At 36.9% G+C, this 16,168-nt stretch overlaps 1 protein-coding gene across 2 annotated transcripts in view; it reads left to right on the plus strand.

Moving 5' to 3' along the window:
• ATG10 (autophagy related 10) overlaps positions 1–16,168 on the plus strand; it is a 179,187-nt gene that overhangs the window by 125,115 nt on the left and 37,904 nt on the right. For both annotated transcript variants that reach the window (XM_006775500.2, XM_015571665.1), the window contains one exon: positions 6,641–6,738. In XM_006775500.2, coding sequence (XP_006775563.1) covers positions 6,641–6,738 — 98 coding nt within the window. The remainder of the gene's footprint in view (positions 1–6,640; positions 6,739–16,168) is intronic.

Here is a 16,168-nt window from a genome sequence, read left to right on the forward strand (position 1 = left end):
ATAAGCAGAAAAGGACTTATTAGGAGGTTAGATCATAGAGTCAATCGAAGGCATTAAGAATGACAAGATGAAGAAATGCCTCTGTTAGGCTTTAGTGGTGCAGAATGGGGCTCTGTCTTCCATTTATTTTGGAATTTCTCTCCCAAATTGGAAGTATGTTTGAATACTGAAAATCAAATATCCATAGTATTTTCATCTACTTAATACCATGGGTTTTTGTATAAGTATGACGTTCTTAAAATACAATCATGAAACACTTAACTAATGAATTTCTCATCATGATTGTTGAGTATTATTAGTAATAATTGTGCTAATTACTCTATATTATCCATCTATCCATTCACTGGAAAATGTTTATGCCCAAGGCATGAAGCAGTTTTTGGAATGCAGGGATGAGTAAAGGAAGTCAGAGATGAATGATACCCTCACAGAGCTTTCAGTCTAGCAAGGGAAAAAAGCCAGGTCTGAAATTCACTGTAACAAAAAGAATATGCACAAGAGAGCTAAAAATTGCCACCAGGCAGAGAGTAGATTGGTGTTTGCCAGAAGCTGTAGGATGAGGAAAATGGGGAAATGTTGTTATACATTTTCATCACTGAGATGAGTAAGTTCTGGGGATGTAATGTACAGCATAGTAAATAGTTAATAATACTGTATTGTATACATGAAAGTTAAGAGAGTAGATTTTTTTTTAAAGTTCGCATTACACACACACCAGATAAAGGTAACTATGTGAGGTAATGAATGTATTAATTAACGTTATTGAGGCAATCATTTCCCAATACATATGTATATGAAATCATCATATTGTATACCTTAAACTTCCACAATGTTATATGTTCATTCTATCTCAGTAAAGCTGGATTTAAAATAAATTGCCACCAAGGCTCAAAGGGCAGAGATTACCTTGAGCTGGAGTAGTCAAGAGAGGCCATGGCTGCTGGACTTGGGATTTGTCCATGCAGTGATGGAAAAGACAGGCCAGGCCCAGTGAGAAAACCAGGAGAGGCAGAATTCTAGAGACTCCTAGGTTAGGCAGTGTGGGTGGAGACAACTAGTTACAACAGCATCAAAGCCAAAGATACAACTCACATGTGTGTATCCCTTTATGGTTTTCAAAGAGCTCTTGGGTTCAGGACAGCCTATATAATAAAGATGTAATATGCAAATGGTTGTTACACTGTGAAGCATAACGACCAACCGCATAACGACTGGATCATGGGTCAGCAGGAGTGTGGGGCAGCGAGCTACAAGCAGGCAGCAGAGACTACAGGAGGGGGCAGGGCAGCAAGCTATGATGGGGGGCCATGGAAGAGGGCGGGCATGGGAAGTACAAGAGGGCGGCAGTGAGCTACTGGTGAGCTACTGGCCCACGGTTCGTGCACAGGGCTACTAGTACATTATAATGGTGAAAGTGCAGGGTCTGGAGCTGGAATTCTTGGTTCTGATTCCTGGCTCTGCTACTTACTAACTCTATGACCTGGGGGAACATATTGAACTTTGTTTCCTTTCTTTCATCATCTGAAATTCACTGTAACAAGAAGAATATGTTAAGGACCACAAGAGAGGTACAAACTGCCACCAATTTGAGATAAAAATAATAAGACCAACTTCATAGAGTTTTGAGGATTGTGAGCTAATACATAAAATGAGGCTTGGCACATAGTACCTTTCAACAGTGCTGGTTGAGTTATGTATCTTGATCCTCACATAACCTTGTAAGGTAGGAGCTGTTATTAATCCCATGCCCAGGTGTAAAAATCGAGTGCTCAGAAAAGTTCAGTGATGCATTCAAGGGTACACGGAAAACTAAGGAGTTAAGGCTCAAATTCTAGGCGCCTCACTACCCCCCACATTTTTTTTTAATATATTTTATTGATTTTTTACAGAGAGGAAGGGAGAGAGATAGAGAGTTAGAAACATCGATGAGAGAGGAACATCAATCAACTGCCTCCTGCACATCTCCCACTGGGGATGTGCCTGCAACCCAGGTACGTGCCCTTGACCGGAACCGAACCTGGGACCTTTCAGTCCGCAAGCCGACGCTCAATCCACTGAGCCAAACCGGTTTCAGCCACATTTTTTTTTTTTTACTGCATGATGCTGTCATTCGAATAACAACTAAAATTTAAGGAACACAAGTCAATTAATTGATGCCATACATAAGTAAAAATAATCTATATTTGAGGATTTTTTTATTCATATTTCCTAAGATTAAGAGAGATACAAAATGCTAAACAGTGTATGTAGGGATAAATAAAAATTGCAGAATTAGCCAGCACAGTAGCTGATATGAATGCACATGAACAATTAACACTCATTTCATATCACAATGTAATTTTCTCACTGAAGCAAAAATGAATTTTCCCCTTTGGTGGAGCATCATCGCTGTCTTACTGTGGAGTATGACATGAATTTTTATATTCTTCAAGCACTCTTGGAGACAATATACTGAATAATGGCATATTTCATTGTGAAAAACCCACTCTTTTTATTTCTAGTGACCACATTCAGAACATTATTCTTAAACTTACTCTAAATAATTTATACTTTCTGTAATCTTCATTTCAGGAGTTATGAGCTTCAGTGAAACCACGCACAATAAGATAAAGGTTACTTCAGCGTGCTTGGACTGGAGTTAGGTAGTGCTAGTGAAATATTTCACATTGTTATTTGGTTCATGAAAACTAATAACCTTGAGAAATTTAATTTAGAAAGCTGCACATTTTGAGTAATATATAGATTACTTGACATGTAGGTTATTATTCAATTGAGAGATTTTATATGAAAATGTTAAATTAAATGCTACTGGCAGTTGCTAAAGATTGTACTTTTTAATTATTCCATTTTTCATCCAATGTCTCTTCTTGTTTTGTCATTGACATTTTAGGTTGTTGACAGAACATTCCTTTAACTCAAATGTGTAGTATCATTTCAGGTGATACAGACACATAGTAGGCATGCAGTAAATGCTTATTGTGAAATAAATGACTTTAATTTACCATGCTCACTTTGTGGGCTACTTCTGAAATTGTTTTGGCTTCTGTTTCACTTTTTCAAGAATGCAAGGGATTATACTGAGCTTCTCAGCCTCAGTGTGATTAATGAGATTTCCAAGCATGTTCAAATTGGTGCTATCGAATATCTAGGGTCTGAAACTAGACAGTTGTTGATTGAGTATGCTTATGTCTCCTCTGACTGAGGCCAGACAGAAAAAATAGACTCTCTTAACAGGGCTTAACGTTTCTGATTGAAGATACTTTGAACTGAACATGAAGGCATATGATGTGTTACATGAGCTTAAGCAAGTACTTGTTTATGCCCACATTTTAACTTAAGCTAAAGGTTTGTATATAGACCGAATAGATACAATATTACAACATTCTTAAAATGCCTGCCATATTTAAGCTCTATTTTGTGAAGTGGTTCTTTATATGTTTGACTAACTCAGTGCAATGATTTCATTGGGATTTCTGAAAGCTCCATTTTGGTTTTGGAATAATTAGCCACAATCATATTTGAATATATTTTAGGTGTCAGTAGTGTATGGCATGGATGAAGATATTGCTGATTAGGTGTAAAAAAATTAGTTGGTGTATAAAAGAAGGCAAAACTAACTCTTGTATGTCTTTGACCATGAAGGTGTGAGCTATGACTAAGCAAACAAATGATGAAGCCTCAGGAAAGGAATCCACATATCCTTTTTAAAATCATTTTCATTGTATCTGTATATGAGAGAGACAAAGCTATATTACCCAGATCTTCCACCATGTAAATGGTCAGCAGAAACTGGAGCGATTGACACTCTTGTCAAGGTAGCTTACACAAGCACTCATTTAACTACCATTAATATGTGTGTTTTTAAATGGTTCTGTAAATGCAATAGAAAACCAAGTCACATCTATTCACAAAATACACTGTTCTCTTCATAGCAACTGGTAAGTAGCACTCTTATTAACGTGCATATAGGAGTGTCATGCATTTTTTATGTTTTGAAATTATTAACTCCTTGTGGTGGTTATTCTAAGTTGACCAGATCATTTTTTATTCCTGTATTCGAAGGTATTATATCTTTTTTTCCCTAAATGTTGTTTGAAAACTTATGGCACATCACCTCAATTCAAGCATCAAATCTGATGACATTATTCTATAACCTTTGCTTTGGGTCTCTCCATATTGTTGCTGTGCTGCTGACCAGTGCATTTGGATGGCTGTTCCTCACAGACTATGCAGGGTTTTGACAGTGGGAATATCCAAACCACCTACTTCATCCTTAGATTGTTGACTAAAAAATATTTTCAGGAATAAAATTAAAATCATTATTGATTCTTCTCCAGGTCTCCAAAGCCGTCCTCTGTCTTAGAGGAAATAAAGCTAAGGAAGGCATTCTTTCATTGGCCACTTACTCAGTGAATATTTATGAAGCATTTGCAATGTGCGAGAGGGTGAGAACACATGGCGGGACTGCAGTGGGAAAGGATAGATGCAGCCTCCGCCTTCAGAGGCAGCGTGGAGTAAGTAGCAGGGAGAGCATGGAGCTGTGAGTCCTGAGACTTGAACTCCAGCTCTACTGCCATCACGTACTGGCTGCATCATTTTGGCAGATGCATTTTTCCCAAGACCTTAGTTGCCTTATTTATAAAGCTAGTAAGTGTACCAGCTCCAACATTCTATTATCTTATAACTTGATTTCTTCTAACTTCAACATCTGAAAATTATTTTGAAAGCATGTCATCTTTTTATTTATAATTTGATTATTTCATTTGCTGTTTGACACCGAAGTACTTAAAATCCTCTTCTCCTCTTCTAACATAAACACACACACACACACACACACACACACACACACACACACACACACAGGATTGTGCATATTTTGAAGACATGTAGTGCTTATCTTAAGGGCAAAGTTTGGCCCTACTCTGTAAATGTGTTCAGAAAACAATATAACACAGATACTGAAGGCAGCTTGTTTTTAACTTGTAGCTAAACATGACATTCAAATGTTAATTGGATGAATAAATCTTGTTCATTTTACAGACATGGAAATGTCAATGGAATAAAACTATTTATCACACGATAATGGTCTCCTGCCGCCAGATAAATGCCAAGATGAAGATACTTATTGAAAATGTATCAAAATATTCTATTGCTATTTATTGAAAATAAAGGTTGAGGAAAAGTTCAACTTTTCAGGTCAAACATGAGAAATGCTCTGCCTGTGGTATTAGTGTATTACTATATCAAACACAATGTGCGCAGTATAGAAACATAGGAAAATTCTAAGAAATAATGGTCTCTAAAGGACTCTTTCAGCTTTGCGCATTACTGGAATAGTGCAATGGGGGCTGGGAGGAGACAACTAATATTTATTTAGCTCTTATTAGGTATCTAACATAGTCCTGAGTGTGTTCACTGATGTAAACCTCATGAGAACAAGATTTTAAAATCCTCATTTGCAGCCACATAGAGAAGAAATGCAAACACCAGGATTCTAATTCAGCCCAGGCTCCAAATCTTTCTCCTAACCCCCACATCTCCAGTTATACCCTATAAGTCTGAATACATGCCTTTAGTTTAGTTTTGTTTTATAGTAGATTATCCCCCCAAGTTTTGTTGCATTTGGTAACCAAGTATTTCTTTGTGTCTAATAACTTACTATATGATGACTTTAAATGATATTGACCACTTGTCTAAGAAACATAGCACACTTGTAAGTCTTGAGGACTTGATAGCTCTGGATGGGTCAAGTAGCACTAGATTCTAGCAGTCAGGCCACCTCCTTTCTAGCAGAATGTGCTTAGAAGTCCTTAGGTTCACTCCCTGCTTCCTTTTCTGAACTTAGATGTCTATTTTTCTATTTTACTTATCTTCTGCCGTGTGGTCTTCATAAAGCACATTATTTGAGTGGTTAAGAATATGGTGAATAAGTGAAGTCGTTTAAACAAACAAAGAAAAGGGGAATTATTGTTCGATAAAGCTTTTACTCATCTCAGGTCCCTTCACCCCTAACAGCCCTTTCTCCACCTGCACACACACCGGGTGCTTACGGCCCCCTCCCCTCGACGGTCAGAGGACTGCAGTTTTCCTCTGGCAGTGACCTCCGAGCGTTACTGATAACACTATCGATACACTTGTCATAGTTTCCCTAGGAAGGCAGGCTCCTTAGTAGGAAAAACTGTGTGTTTTCCTTCTCTCTATTCCCTGTGGTACCCAACAGAGTGATTTGAACATTACAGACACTCGGTCAGTGAGAGTGAAAGAAGCATGTGTGTGGTCTCTGATTTTAAGTACTACAGGAAATATTAAGACTTCAGAGGTATCGGTAGTGCACCCTTCTGACTATCGGAGTCTGTCTATCTGATCCTTTGCCTGTGCTTGTATCTATTAGTTCTCTCTAAAACACATTTGGATTCAGATTCATAAAGGCACTGAATGAGCAGATAATTTAACTGCTAGATAATTACAAAGGAGAGAGATGTGAATAGTTAAGTTTCCTTCAGGAAGATAATGGTCATTCATATAGCACTCTTTTGATTTTTTAAAAAGTCATAATATTCTTCTAATAGTTTTAGATAGACACCAAATACCACTGTCACACAGATTACTAACTGTGGGTCTTCCCCATGCTCTTCTGCAGATGGGAGACCCTTGTCTCTGAAGGACATATGGGAAGGAGTCCACGAGTGCTACAAGACGCGGCTGCAGCAGGGACCCTGGGACACCATTACCCAACAGGTTAGAGAGTATTCTCATGTTATTATACATGATGCTTTCTCTCTGCTCACCTTTTTACCTAGTTCTCTTTTCCCTATTCTTTTTCCTCTCTCACCCTTCTACCCACTTAAAAGCTTCAATTCTAAGACAGTTTCCTTAAAAATTACAAACCTTCCCAGACCCAGTTTTAGTTTAGCCTCCCTGTTACCAACTCTCGTAAAAATCTGTAATTTTTTGCCGAAACCGGTTTGGCTCAGTGGATAGAGCATCGGCCTGCGGACTGAAAGGTCCCAGGTTCGATTCCGGTCAAGGGCATGTACCTGGGTTGCGGGCACATCCCCAGTAGGAGATGTGCAGGAGGCAGCTGATCGATGTCTCTCTCTCATCGATGTTTCTAACTCTCTATCTCTCTCCCTTCCTCTCTGTAAAAAATCAATAAAATATATTGAAAAAAAAATCTGTAATTTTTTTCATAGTGCTTGTCACATTTTAAATTATATGTTTGGATATTTCAAAAAAATAATGTCCATCTTTCACGTTATATGGTGTGCTGTCATGTGGACAGATCATGTCTGTTTACTCTTCATTGTACACCAGCACCAGCACGGTCCTTAAAATATAGTAGCTGCACAATAAAAATGTATTAAGAAAACGAGAATAGAAACTGAATTGGCATATACACTAAAAAATAGATGATTTAGCTGGTGTCACACCTGATGTTCTAAGTTTTACTCATAGGAGTATTTGCAAAAAATTAACTTTTGATTAATAATAGCTTTGCAATAGTGATCTAAAAAGCAGAGAAAATAGATCTGCAAAAGTACATATAAAAAGTAGATTTGCAAAAGTAGATAAAATAGATGTCAATCATTTCTGTCATTATAGCTGCCTTGCTAAAATCAGCAGTTAATTATTTTAGAAATTTAAAAATACTCATCACCTTGCATCCAATCATAGTCTCCTTAAATATAATTTGTTCTTATATCAAAATCTTATTTTTCCAAGGCTCTGTTAAGCTTAATCAAAGCTTCCTTTAAAAATGACTTTATCAACCATTAACATTTTTATGCTCTCTTATGTGTTTGATCATAATAATGATAGTTTACCTCCCAATCAACAGAAGAATCCTTAGCATTTTATAAGTAGCATTTGACAATGATTACAAATGGCCATTTTTCAGATTTTAATTGAGGACAAAACTAGATTTAAGTATATGTATCTTTCACACTGCCCCTCAAATTAGTTTTTTTCCTTTCTCTTCCCACTTTGACCCTCCTAGATCAAGCCCTGTAGCCTCACCTGAAACAATTAGTAAAGCTTCCCACCCCTGGTCTTCTGCTCCTTTCCTCCCTGCCCTGTACCGTTAGTCACATCTTCTTAAGCACGGCTGCTTTTCTCTTCCCCGTGGGCAGACCTGCAGTAGATTCCCAAGGGCCTATGGCGTGTGGGCTAAATGCCTCCGCTGGCCTGCAGGGGCTGCCACTCCCTGGCACTGACCTGCCCTTTCAAGCTTATCTTCTCCTTCCCTCCACACACTCTCAGCTCCTGCCAAACCCAGCCATTCATTTCCCTGAGCCCATCTTGTGCAGTTTGTTCCTGGAATTCTTCCCAGGTTTAATACTCTCCCTGTTGCCTTTGTTCTAGCTGTATATAGTCCCTTCTCTTGTTCTTTCCCATGTTCCTTCCTCTGAAACCCTCTCAGCTCACAAGAATTTACCCACCCCCCCCACCCCCCGAAATCCTAGTTATGTAGAACAAGTATGGGATGGTTGCTATGATAAAAGGGTAATGAGATATAGAAGCAAATCAGCCATAAAGATTTTTGGCAAGAACATTTTAGTTTCTGCAAAATATTTTAGATTGACCTTCAAGTATGTCAAGGTGAGGAGTGCTAAGACTTTCAACTAACAATGTCTTGTCATTGACCACAAGCCATTCAAAATGTGTACTGTAATACCAGAATCCAGAGGGCCAGAAAATGTTTGGTTGGAAGAAAGAAGGCAAAAGGATAGAAGAGAGCATCCAAAACTATATGTGTTTAACTTGACCGCCTTTTTTCTCAGCTCCTTCTCAGTTATGTTTTCCATCATGTCCCTCAGCCCGATTGTTACCCTTTTCCTTTTCTTTCCTCTAGCAGCTCTGTTATTAATCTCCTCACTGCAAGCCTATAGCCCAATTCCTGGTGGTCTATGTCATTTTGGGGTTTTAATTCCACACGTCTCTGTTCTGACTCATGTCATATGAATAAGATTTTGAACTCAACTCTGTTTTCTTAGTTTCCCAATATGATGTTACAAATAGATTTCATTCTGTTATTTCATTCCTTTAAAAGAATTCCTAAGTTACTAAACCAACCGAATGAACCAATCTGTACCTTACTTATTCTTAATGGAATTGATTAATATATTTCAGTTTATAGGCATTTAAGTGTCATACAAATAGTCTGTTAGTGGAACTTTTTTTTTTCTACATAGCCGCTCACAGTAAGCATTATAGTCCTAACACCAAGTGTGGGCCCACTTACTAGGAAGGATATTTGATGTAACCAAACTACAACACAACTATAACATTTAGATGTTCCTTTGGAATTTGTTCTTATTGTGATTGATTTGTGGACAGCTCTCCTACTTTTGATAACAAACTTTATTTAAGCTTTAGAATTGCTTATCATGGTGCCTGTCAGGCACTAAAGACCTAGCAAGAGACACTCATTTGTTGCCGTTGCACTTGGCATTTGAAAGTCATCATGAATATTTCCTTGGGAGGCCTTGACTTCTAGTCCCAAATTAGCTAATGGGTTGGTATTTATGTACCTTTCTTTGCTTGAGATCTTTGAGAGGATTGGTCTTCATTTTTGGAAGGCCTGTGTGGAGAAAAAATAGTGGGATGTAGGGGAGGGTATGATATAGCCCGAGGGGAGAATGAGCTAATACAGGGTGGGACAAAAGTAGGTTTTACAGTTGTTCATATGGAAAATAATGCAACAATTAGTAAATAATAATAAACTCTGTGTTTCAGGTACTCACAACTGTAGACCTACTTTTGCCCCACCTTGTATTGATGGCCCCAAATAGTGGGTTCCATTTTGCAGAATTATACTAAAAAATCCTTAGCTTGCACACTGAACATAATAATATCCCGTCCTCTAGAGTGGCTTAAAAACAAAAGCAGCCTTCGCATAATATAAAATGCATTTCAGTTCATTTTCAGGCTTGATTGTGCTTTTATAGTTTGTTGCTCTTCATCTTTGGTAATCACACTTGTGTTCTCTCAGCATTTGTCTTGATGATAAGGACCTGCTCATGTCAGACACGAACTCTCTCTTTTGAAGATAAGCCACTCATGAATCTCATACATTTGATTATGGTGATTACTTACCTGCTTTTGTCCAATATTACAGACTACCTATTACCTCAACCCTGCAGTCTAATAAAAACTTATTTTTTTAAAGAACTTCTGAAAAAGAGTTAACAGATGCCCAGGTTGGATCTGCCTAAATTGGTAGAGTGAATATGACAACAGTGATCACTGGGAGGTGTGGGCTCTGTGTTTTAGGGAAAGTGCTCCTGTGATCTTGGGTGTATAGTGAGCTTGGGTGTAAGTAATTTTCTCTTAATGTTCTCTTTTTATAAATATGTACCAAGGTAGAGATGATAGTATAGTGTACTTACAAATTCATGGCTTGGCTGATTTTTTTTTTTGACGGGAGGGGTGCATATTTCATCTAATGTGGAATTTTTTTGGAAGCAAATCTTCGATATCATATTATATCGCCCATAAATATTTAAGGAAATATTTGTTAAAGGTAAGGGCTCTACACAAACGTTCATAGCAGCTTTATTCACATAGCCTATGGAAACTGCCCAGATGTTCCTGAGAGGGTGGATGGTTATACAAACTGTTATATATCTTAACCATGGAACATTACTCAGCAATGCAAAGGAATCAACTATTGCCCTAGTTGGTTTGACTCAGTGGATAGAGTGTCCGCCTGCAGACTGAAGGGTCCCAGTTTTGATTCCAGTCGAGGGCAGGTGCCTCGGTTGCTCAATCCCCTGCCCTGGTCAGGGTGCTGAGACAACCAGTTGATGTGTCTCTCTCACATTGATGTTCCTCTCTCTCTTTCTCCCTTCCACTCTCTCTAAAAATCAATGGAAAAATATCCTCAGGTGAGGATTAACAACAACAAACACACACACACACACACACACACAAAGGAACCCACTTTTGATACACTGAACAACCTAGCTGAATGTCCAGGTAATTATGCTGAGTGTAAAAAGCCAATCCCAAAGGTTGCATATGATTCCATTTATCTAACATTTTTGAAATGACAGAACTATAGATTGGAGAACAGATTTGTGGTTGCCAGGGTTGGAGGGAAGTGGGTATGACTAGCAAAGGCAACATGAGGGAAGTGTTCTGTATCTGACTGAATTAATGTCATTATCTTGGCTGTGATATTGTACTATAGTTACCATTGGGGAAACAGGGTAAAGGGTATGAGGGATTTCTTTGTATCATTTCTTCCAACTACATGTGAGTCTACTGTTATCTCAATATAAAAAGTTTAATTTTTTAAATAAAGGTAAGGAAGCTATTGTCACAACTATTATCACAACTAAATTTTAAAAATTTTAATATCTTTAAGTAGCAATTGGTGTTTACATTTTCCTAAACGTTTTATTTCTTTTTACACTTTCTTTGATGAGGATCCAAATAAGCTTTACACATTAAAATGATTAACATTTCATAAGACATTTTGAATCTAAGATTCCCATTACTCCCTCTCTTTTTTTCCTTACTTTTTTATTTTTTTTTAGAAACATGATTATTTGTCCTAGAGTATTTGCAGACGGGATTTTTTTTTCTAATTGTATCTCTCAGTAGTGTTTAATGTTTCTCCCTCTATTTTCTATAAACTATAGTTAGATCTTGAGGCTTGACCAGGTTCAGGCTTGGCTTTTGGGGCAAGAATATTTCCTAGGTTCTGGATGCTTCCAACAGGAAGCACATGAAGCCCAGTTATTGTTTCTTCTTTGTGATGTTAGCAGCCGTTATTACCTAGATTCATTAATTCATTAGGGGTTGCAGAGTGGTGATGTTCTAATTCTATCACTCATTATTTACTGGCTGGACTACTTCTATAATGGCTTAGTTACCCAATGTAGGTTTTGTATACAAAAGGCAGGATAAATGCTTGATTCTTTCTCTTTATATTCTAGCTTTCAAGATAATAGTTGGTTCTCTAGCATCCTCCAAAGGTGATCAAGAACTTTTTAAATATAACTTTATGAGTTCATGGATATAAATGTTTTATCTATTTCAATTCATTGTAGTGGTTCTCTTTATTGATGCTTGATTTACCTTATCTTTGGCCAGTGAAAGTCTCTTTAACTTATCTCCTGAGCTATTTTGATACAAGCCAGGTAGCTTGCTGGCTTCTTGCTTTTTTGGTGTGACAGTTTGTTGCACATTCCTGCCCAGACTTGGGGGTCAGCCATTTTCCAGGAGGCTTGCTTCCTCTAAGAGCCTTTATCTAGGTGCTGGAGCCAGACAGAGTGGATTAGACTCAGACCACCACTTACAAGCTGCCCGGCTTTGGACAAATGATGGAGACTCTCTTACTTTTTCATTAAACATAATGGTAGCATCTACAGAGAGTTCGTGGGAAGACTAAGAAAAGAGGATCGTATATAAATTAAATGTGTGTCATATCTCCTTTCAAATATATTCATTTTAGTACCTGAACTGTGCACTTTAAATTTAGAAACCAAAACACTGTTTTCTCATTCCACATACCCAGGGAAGGTTGTCTAAATACAAGTAAGTGAATGGCATCAGGTGGATAAAAGTGGAAAGGAACTCATTGATTATTTTTTTGTCATATGTTCCTGTACAAGTACCTTGAGAGAACAGGGTTAAATATTTATATATATAGTGGAATAGAAGGAGCCTATGTGGTACACAGTTTGCATATAACAAATACTACTGATTCCCTTTGTAGAATGTATGATGTCTAAAACTTAGAAAATAGGATAATAAATCACTTTCAGTGAGTCTTCATTATATTTCCATGATAAATCTCTCAGGGTGAAAAATCAGAACACCCCAAAAAGCAGAGCTCTGTAGGTACCTTAGGTGAGTAGATTGCTTTTGACTCTCACTGGTACAGGAACCCACTGGTTAAGGATGCTTAAATAATGAAGCTTGATATGTTGCCTGGTGATTTATAATGATGGCTGATAACCTGATGATTTAATTGTGCTTCCTCTGGTAATAATCTTCAGTGCTCAAGTGAAGTTCCAGTGATTGGCTTTCTTCTGAACTTGTCTCCCTGGAGTCTTTTGGCATCTCTTTTACACAACATCCGAAAACTGACTTTTAACTGTTCCTATTTTAAATAATACAAATCAATTAAAACACACAGCTGTTTAACAAAACTTCAAGGTGTTGGTATAGGTTTCGGTGGGTATTTCCTGATGGCACATAATGACATCAATTTAGTGCACCTGGTAGGATCTGTGTGAACTGGAAGTGGCTTAATTCTTAAATGACAAGAAAATTAAGACGCTTTATGGATTGCTGCTGCTGCTTCAGAATCGCTGCCAGTGGCTTTGCTGGCCCTTTCCTGGCGGGGCTTTATTTAAACGGGATTGCAGACCTCACGTGATTGTTTTCTCTGTAATTTGCTGCTAGTTTGTTGATTCCGAGTTTCTAGGTATTCATTCTGGACATTAATAAATCACTTCATGGGGAGGTTTATAAATATAAATGTATCTGTGTATCCCATGTATAAATATGTACTATGTATACACAGTAAATGTGTATTGTCTTACACACTTTTATAGAAACCTTCCAATGTTTTAATAGTACTCAGGGATTCCTCCACACTTTCTGTCTTAAGAGAATGAAATATGGTTTCGTTGTTGTATCTCACTTTCTTTGGTATCTTAGGATAATACTGTCAGTGCTATTTTTCTCTGTTTTGGATAGTAAGTATTTTTAGATTGTCAGTCTGCACATGCATTGTGACTTTTCATATTTATTAAATACTGATACTGGGGCTACCTTACATCATTAAAGTACTTCACTTTCCATTTTCATTTTTTAAAAATCAATTCAGAAACGTCTCCTGTCTCTTACACTCCATTGTGCTTTTCTTATTTCACATTTTTATAAATTTTGTTTGTTCTTCAGACTTTCCTTGCATTAAGAAATATATGTAACTTCTTTCTCATTATCTCTAATTAATTTTTCTCAAAAATGTTTTGGTTTTATACCCTGGAATGTTTTTGGAAAGTCTTAACTTCATACTAAATGCTATTTAGGCTTTGGTATAATATTACTCTCTTATCCAGCTTTTGCTTTCTAAAGTTTTCTGACCACTAACCACAAATTAAGTGTTCAAATTAATCTAAATAAACAGGAGGGTGATTTTGTCTTATTAAATTAATTTCTAAGATGTTTTGTTTTATTCCATTTTAATCAGAATTCAAGATTCATAGTAAACAAGAAATGTATTTCTTATAACTAACCAGATTATACTGGGGTGTTGCGGTTTTACTTCTTTAAATTGAAGCTTAGTTCAGGAGTCAATAAAAACAAGAGGCTGGTTAATCTTCTGTTATGTGTATACATGATTGAGCAGAATATTTGCTTAATTCTTTGCCATCAAAGTTATACACATGCCTTGAATTTATACAAAAGCTTTCTTTAAAGAATTTCCCAGCATTTCATTGATCCTTGGAATTTCTATTCCTAAAAAAAAAGGGAGCAGCTTATAAATTTAAAAATAAAATACCATTTAAAATATTTAATAATTGATTTTGATATTAGTCATCTTAGCACATTCCATTTCGATAATTACCCACCATCAATTTTTAATTTTTAATAAACATCTTAGTTCCAAAACTTCAAGTTTGAGGAATATTTATGCTCTCATTTCCAGTTTTTGGTGGGTGGGCAGTAAGCAGCGGCTAGAGGCAGGTATGGCAGCTGGGGGAGCGGAAGGCAGTGGGAGGTAGACTTTTAGACTCACTTACCCAGATAGGTTTTGAGTTCCTTGAACAGGTAAAAGCTTCTGAAGAAAGATGCTGTTTTTATTCTATTTTGGCACAATAGTTGCTGCACATACATATTCTACAATGCAATTGTTGCATCATTTTTTTCATCCCCCTTCCAACCCCCTTCACCTTCTCTTTTTACCTGTTGTTTTCCTACTTCATTTCCATGTCAGCTGCTAAATTCCCCTTAATACATTTGCAGTCTACATTATATAGTTTAAAATTTGGCCAATTAATGGAGATAATACCAAAGTATATAAAATGTTTGTGCAAGTAACTACAGTTATTTTACTATATGCTAATGTTATTCTTTAGTATATTAATTTATTTCTACTTTTCTATGTCTAATCTGAATTTCAAAAATATTTCAAGTGATATATATATATATATATATATATATACAGTATACTATTCTATGCTATACTATACTCAGATACACTTACTATAACCATCAAAGCAAGTGAATAAGAACTAAATGATGGAGGGGGGGAAGACAGTTGTAACAGTAAACCGGGGCTAAGGAAGTTCCTGAGCTTTCTAGAACAAAAAAGAGAAAGGGAAAGCTAATTACATTAATTGCTTTCATTCTGTTATAGAAGGAGGCAAAACTTTTTTCTTATATTACATTTTAGAAAGATAATTTATAAATATGAAAAAATATCTCCTTTTAGAGACCACTTAAATCAACTCTAGGAGATGCAAGGGAGGGATGTTTAATTGTCCTCATGTGAGCGAGTTATAGTAATGCACTGTGTGTATAGCTTTATACCGTAAAGATCCTAAATAGCAAGTTACTAATCACACTAGGCCTGTAGATGTATTTTGAATGCTTGGGAATTTTTGTTTTACTTTGGATGCCTTTAGACTAAGCATGTGCTCTGTAGTTAATTGTGGTCACTTCCCCTCCCTATTGCTGCATACCCTTTCTATTTCATTTAGTTATTTTGTCTGCCTGTCCTCTAAAGGCACTTAAGTTTGCCTATTCCTGTATTGATACAATATGAAAAGAAAGAGCTTAGAGATTTTGTATGATTCTGAATGTGTGAACCTCAGTATATTTCTGTTACTATCCTCTAATAAAAGTGCTATCTGGGCTTTAAAAGTTTTATTAACTTATTTTCATGATTAAAAAAGTAATACATAATGATAATTTTTAATAAAATACAGAATGGCATAAATAAATAAAAGCTACTCATAATCTCAAGCATTAAAAGTTACCACTGTTGCCCTAACTGATTTGGTTCAGGGGATAGAGCGTTGACCTGTGGACTGAAGGGTCCCAGGTTCGATTCCAGTCAGGGGCATGTACCTGGGTTATGGGCTCGCTCCCCAGTGGTGGGCAAGTGGGAGGTGTCCAATCAGTGATTCTCTCTCATCATTGATGT

Source organism: Myotis davidii, unplaced genomic scaffold (assembly GCF_000327345.1).
Source record: "Myotis davidii unplaced genomic scaffold, ASM32734v1 scaffold44, whole genome shotgun sequence".
NCBI classification, from domain to species: Eukaryota; Metazoa; Chordata; class Mammalia; order Chiroptera; family Vespertilionidae; genus Myotis; species Myotis davidii.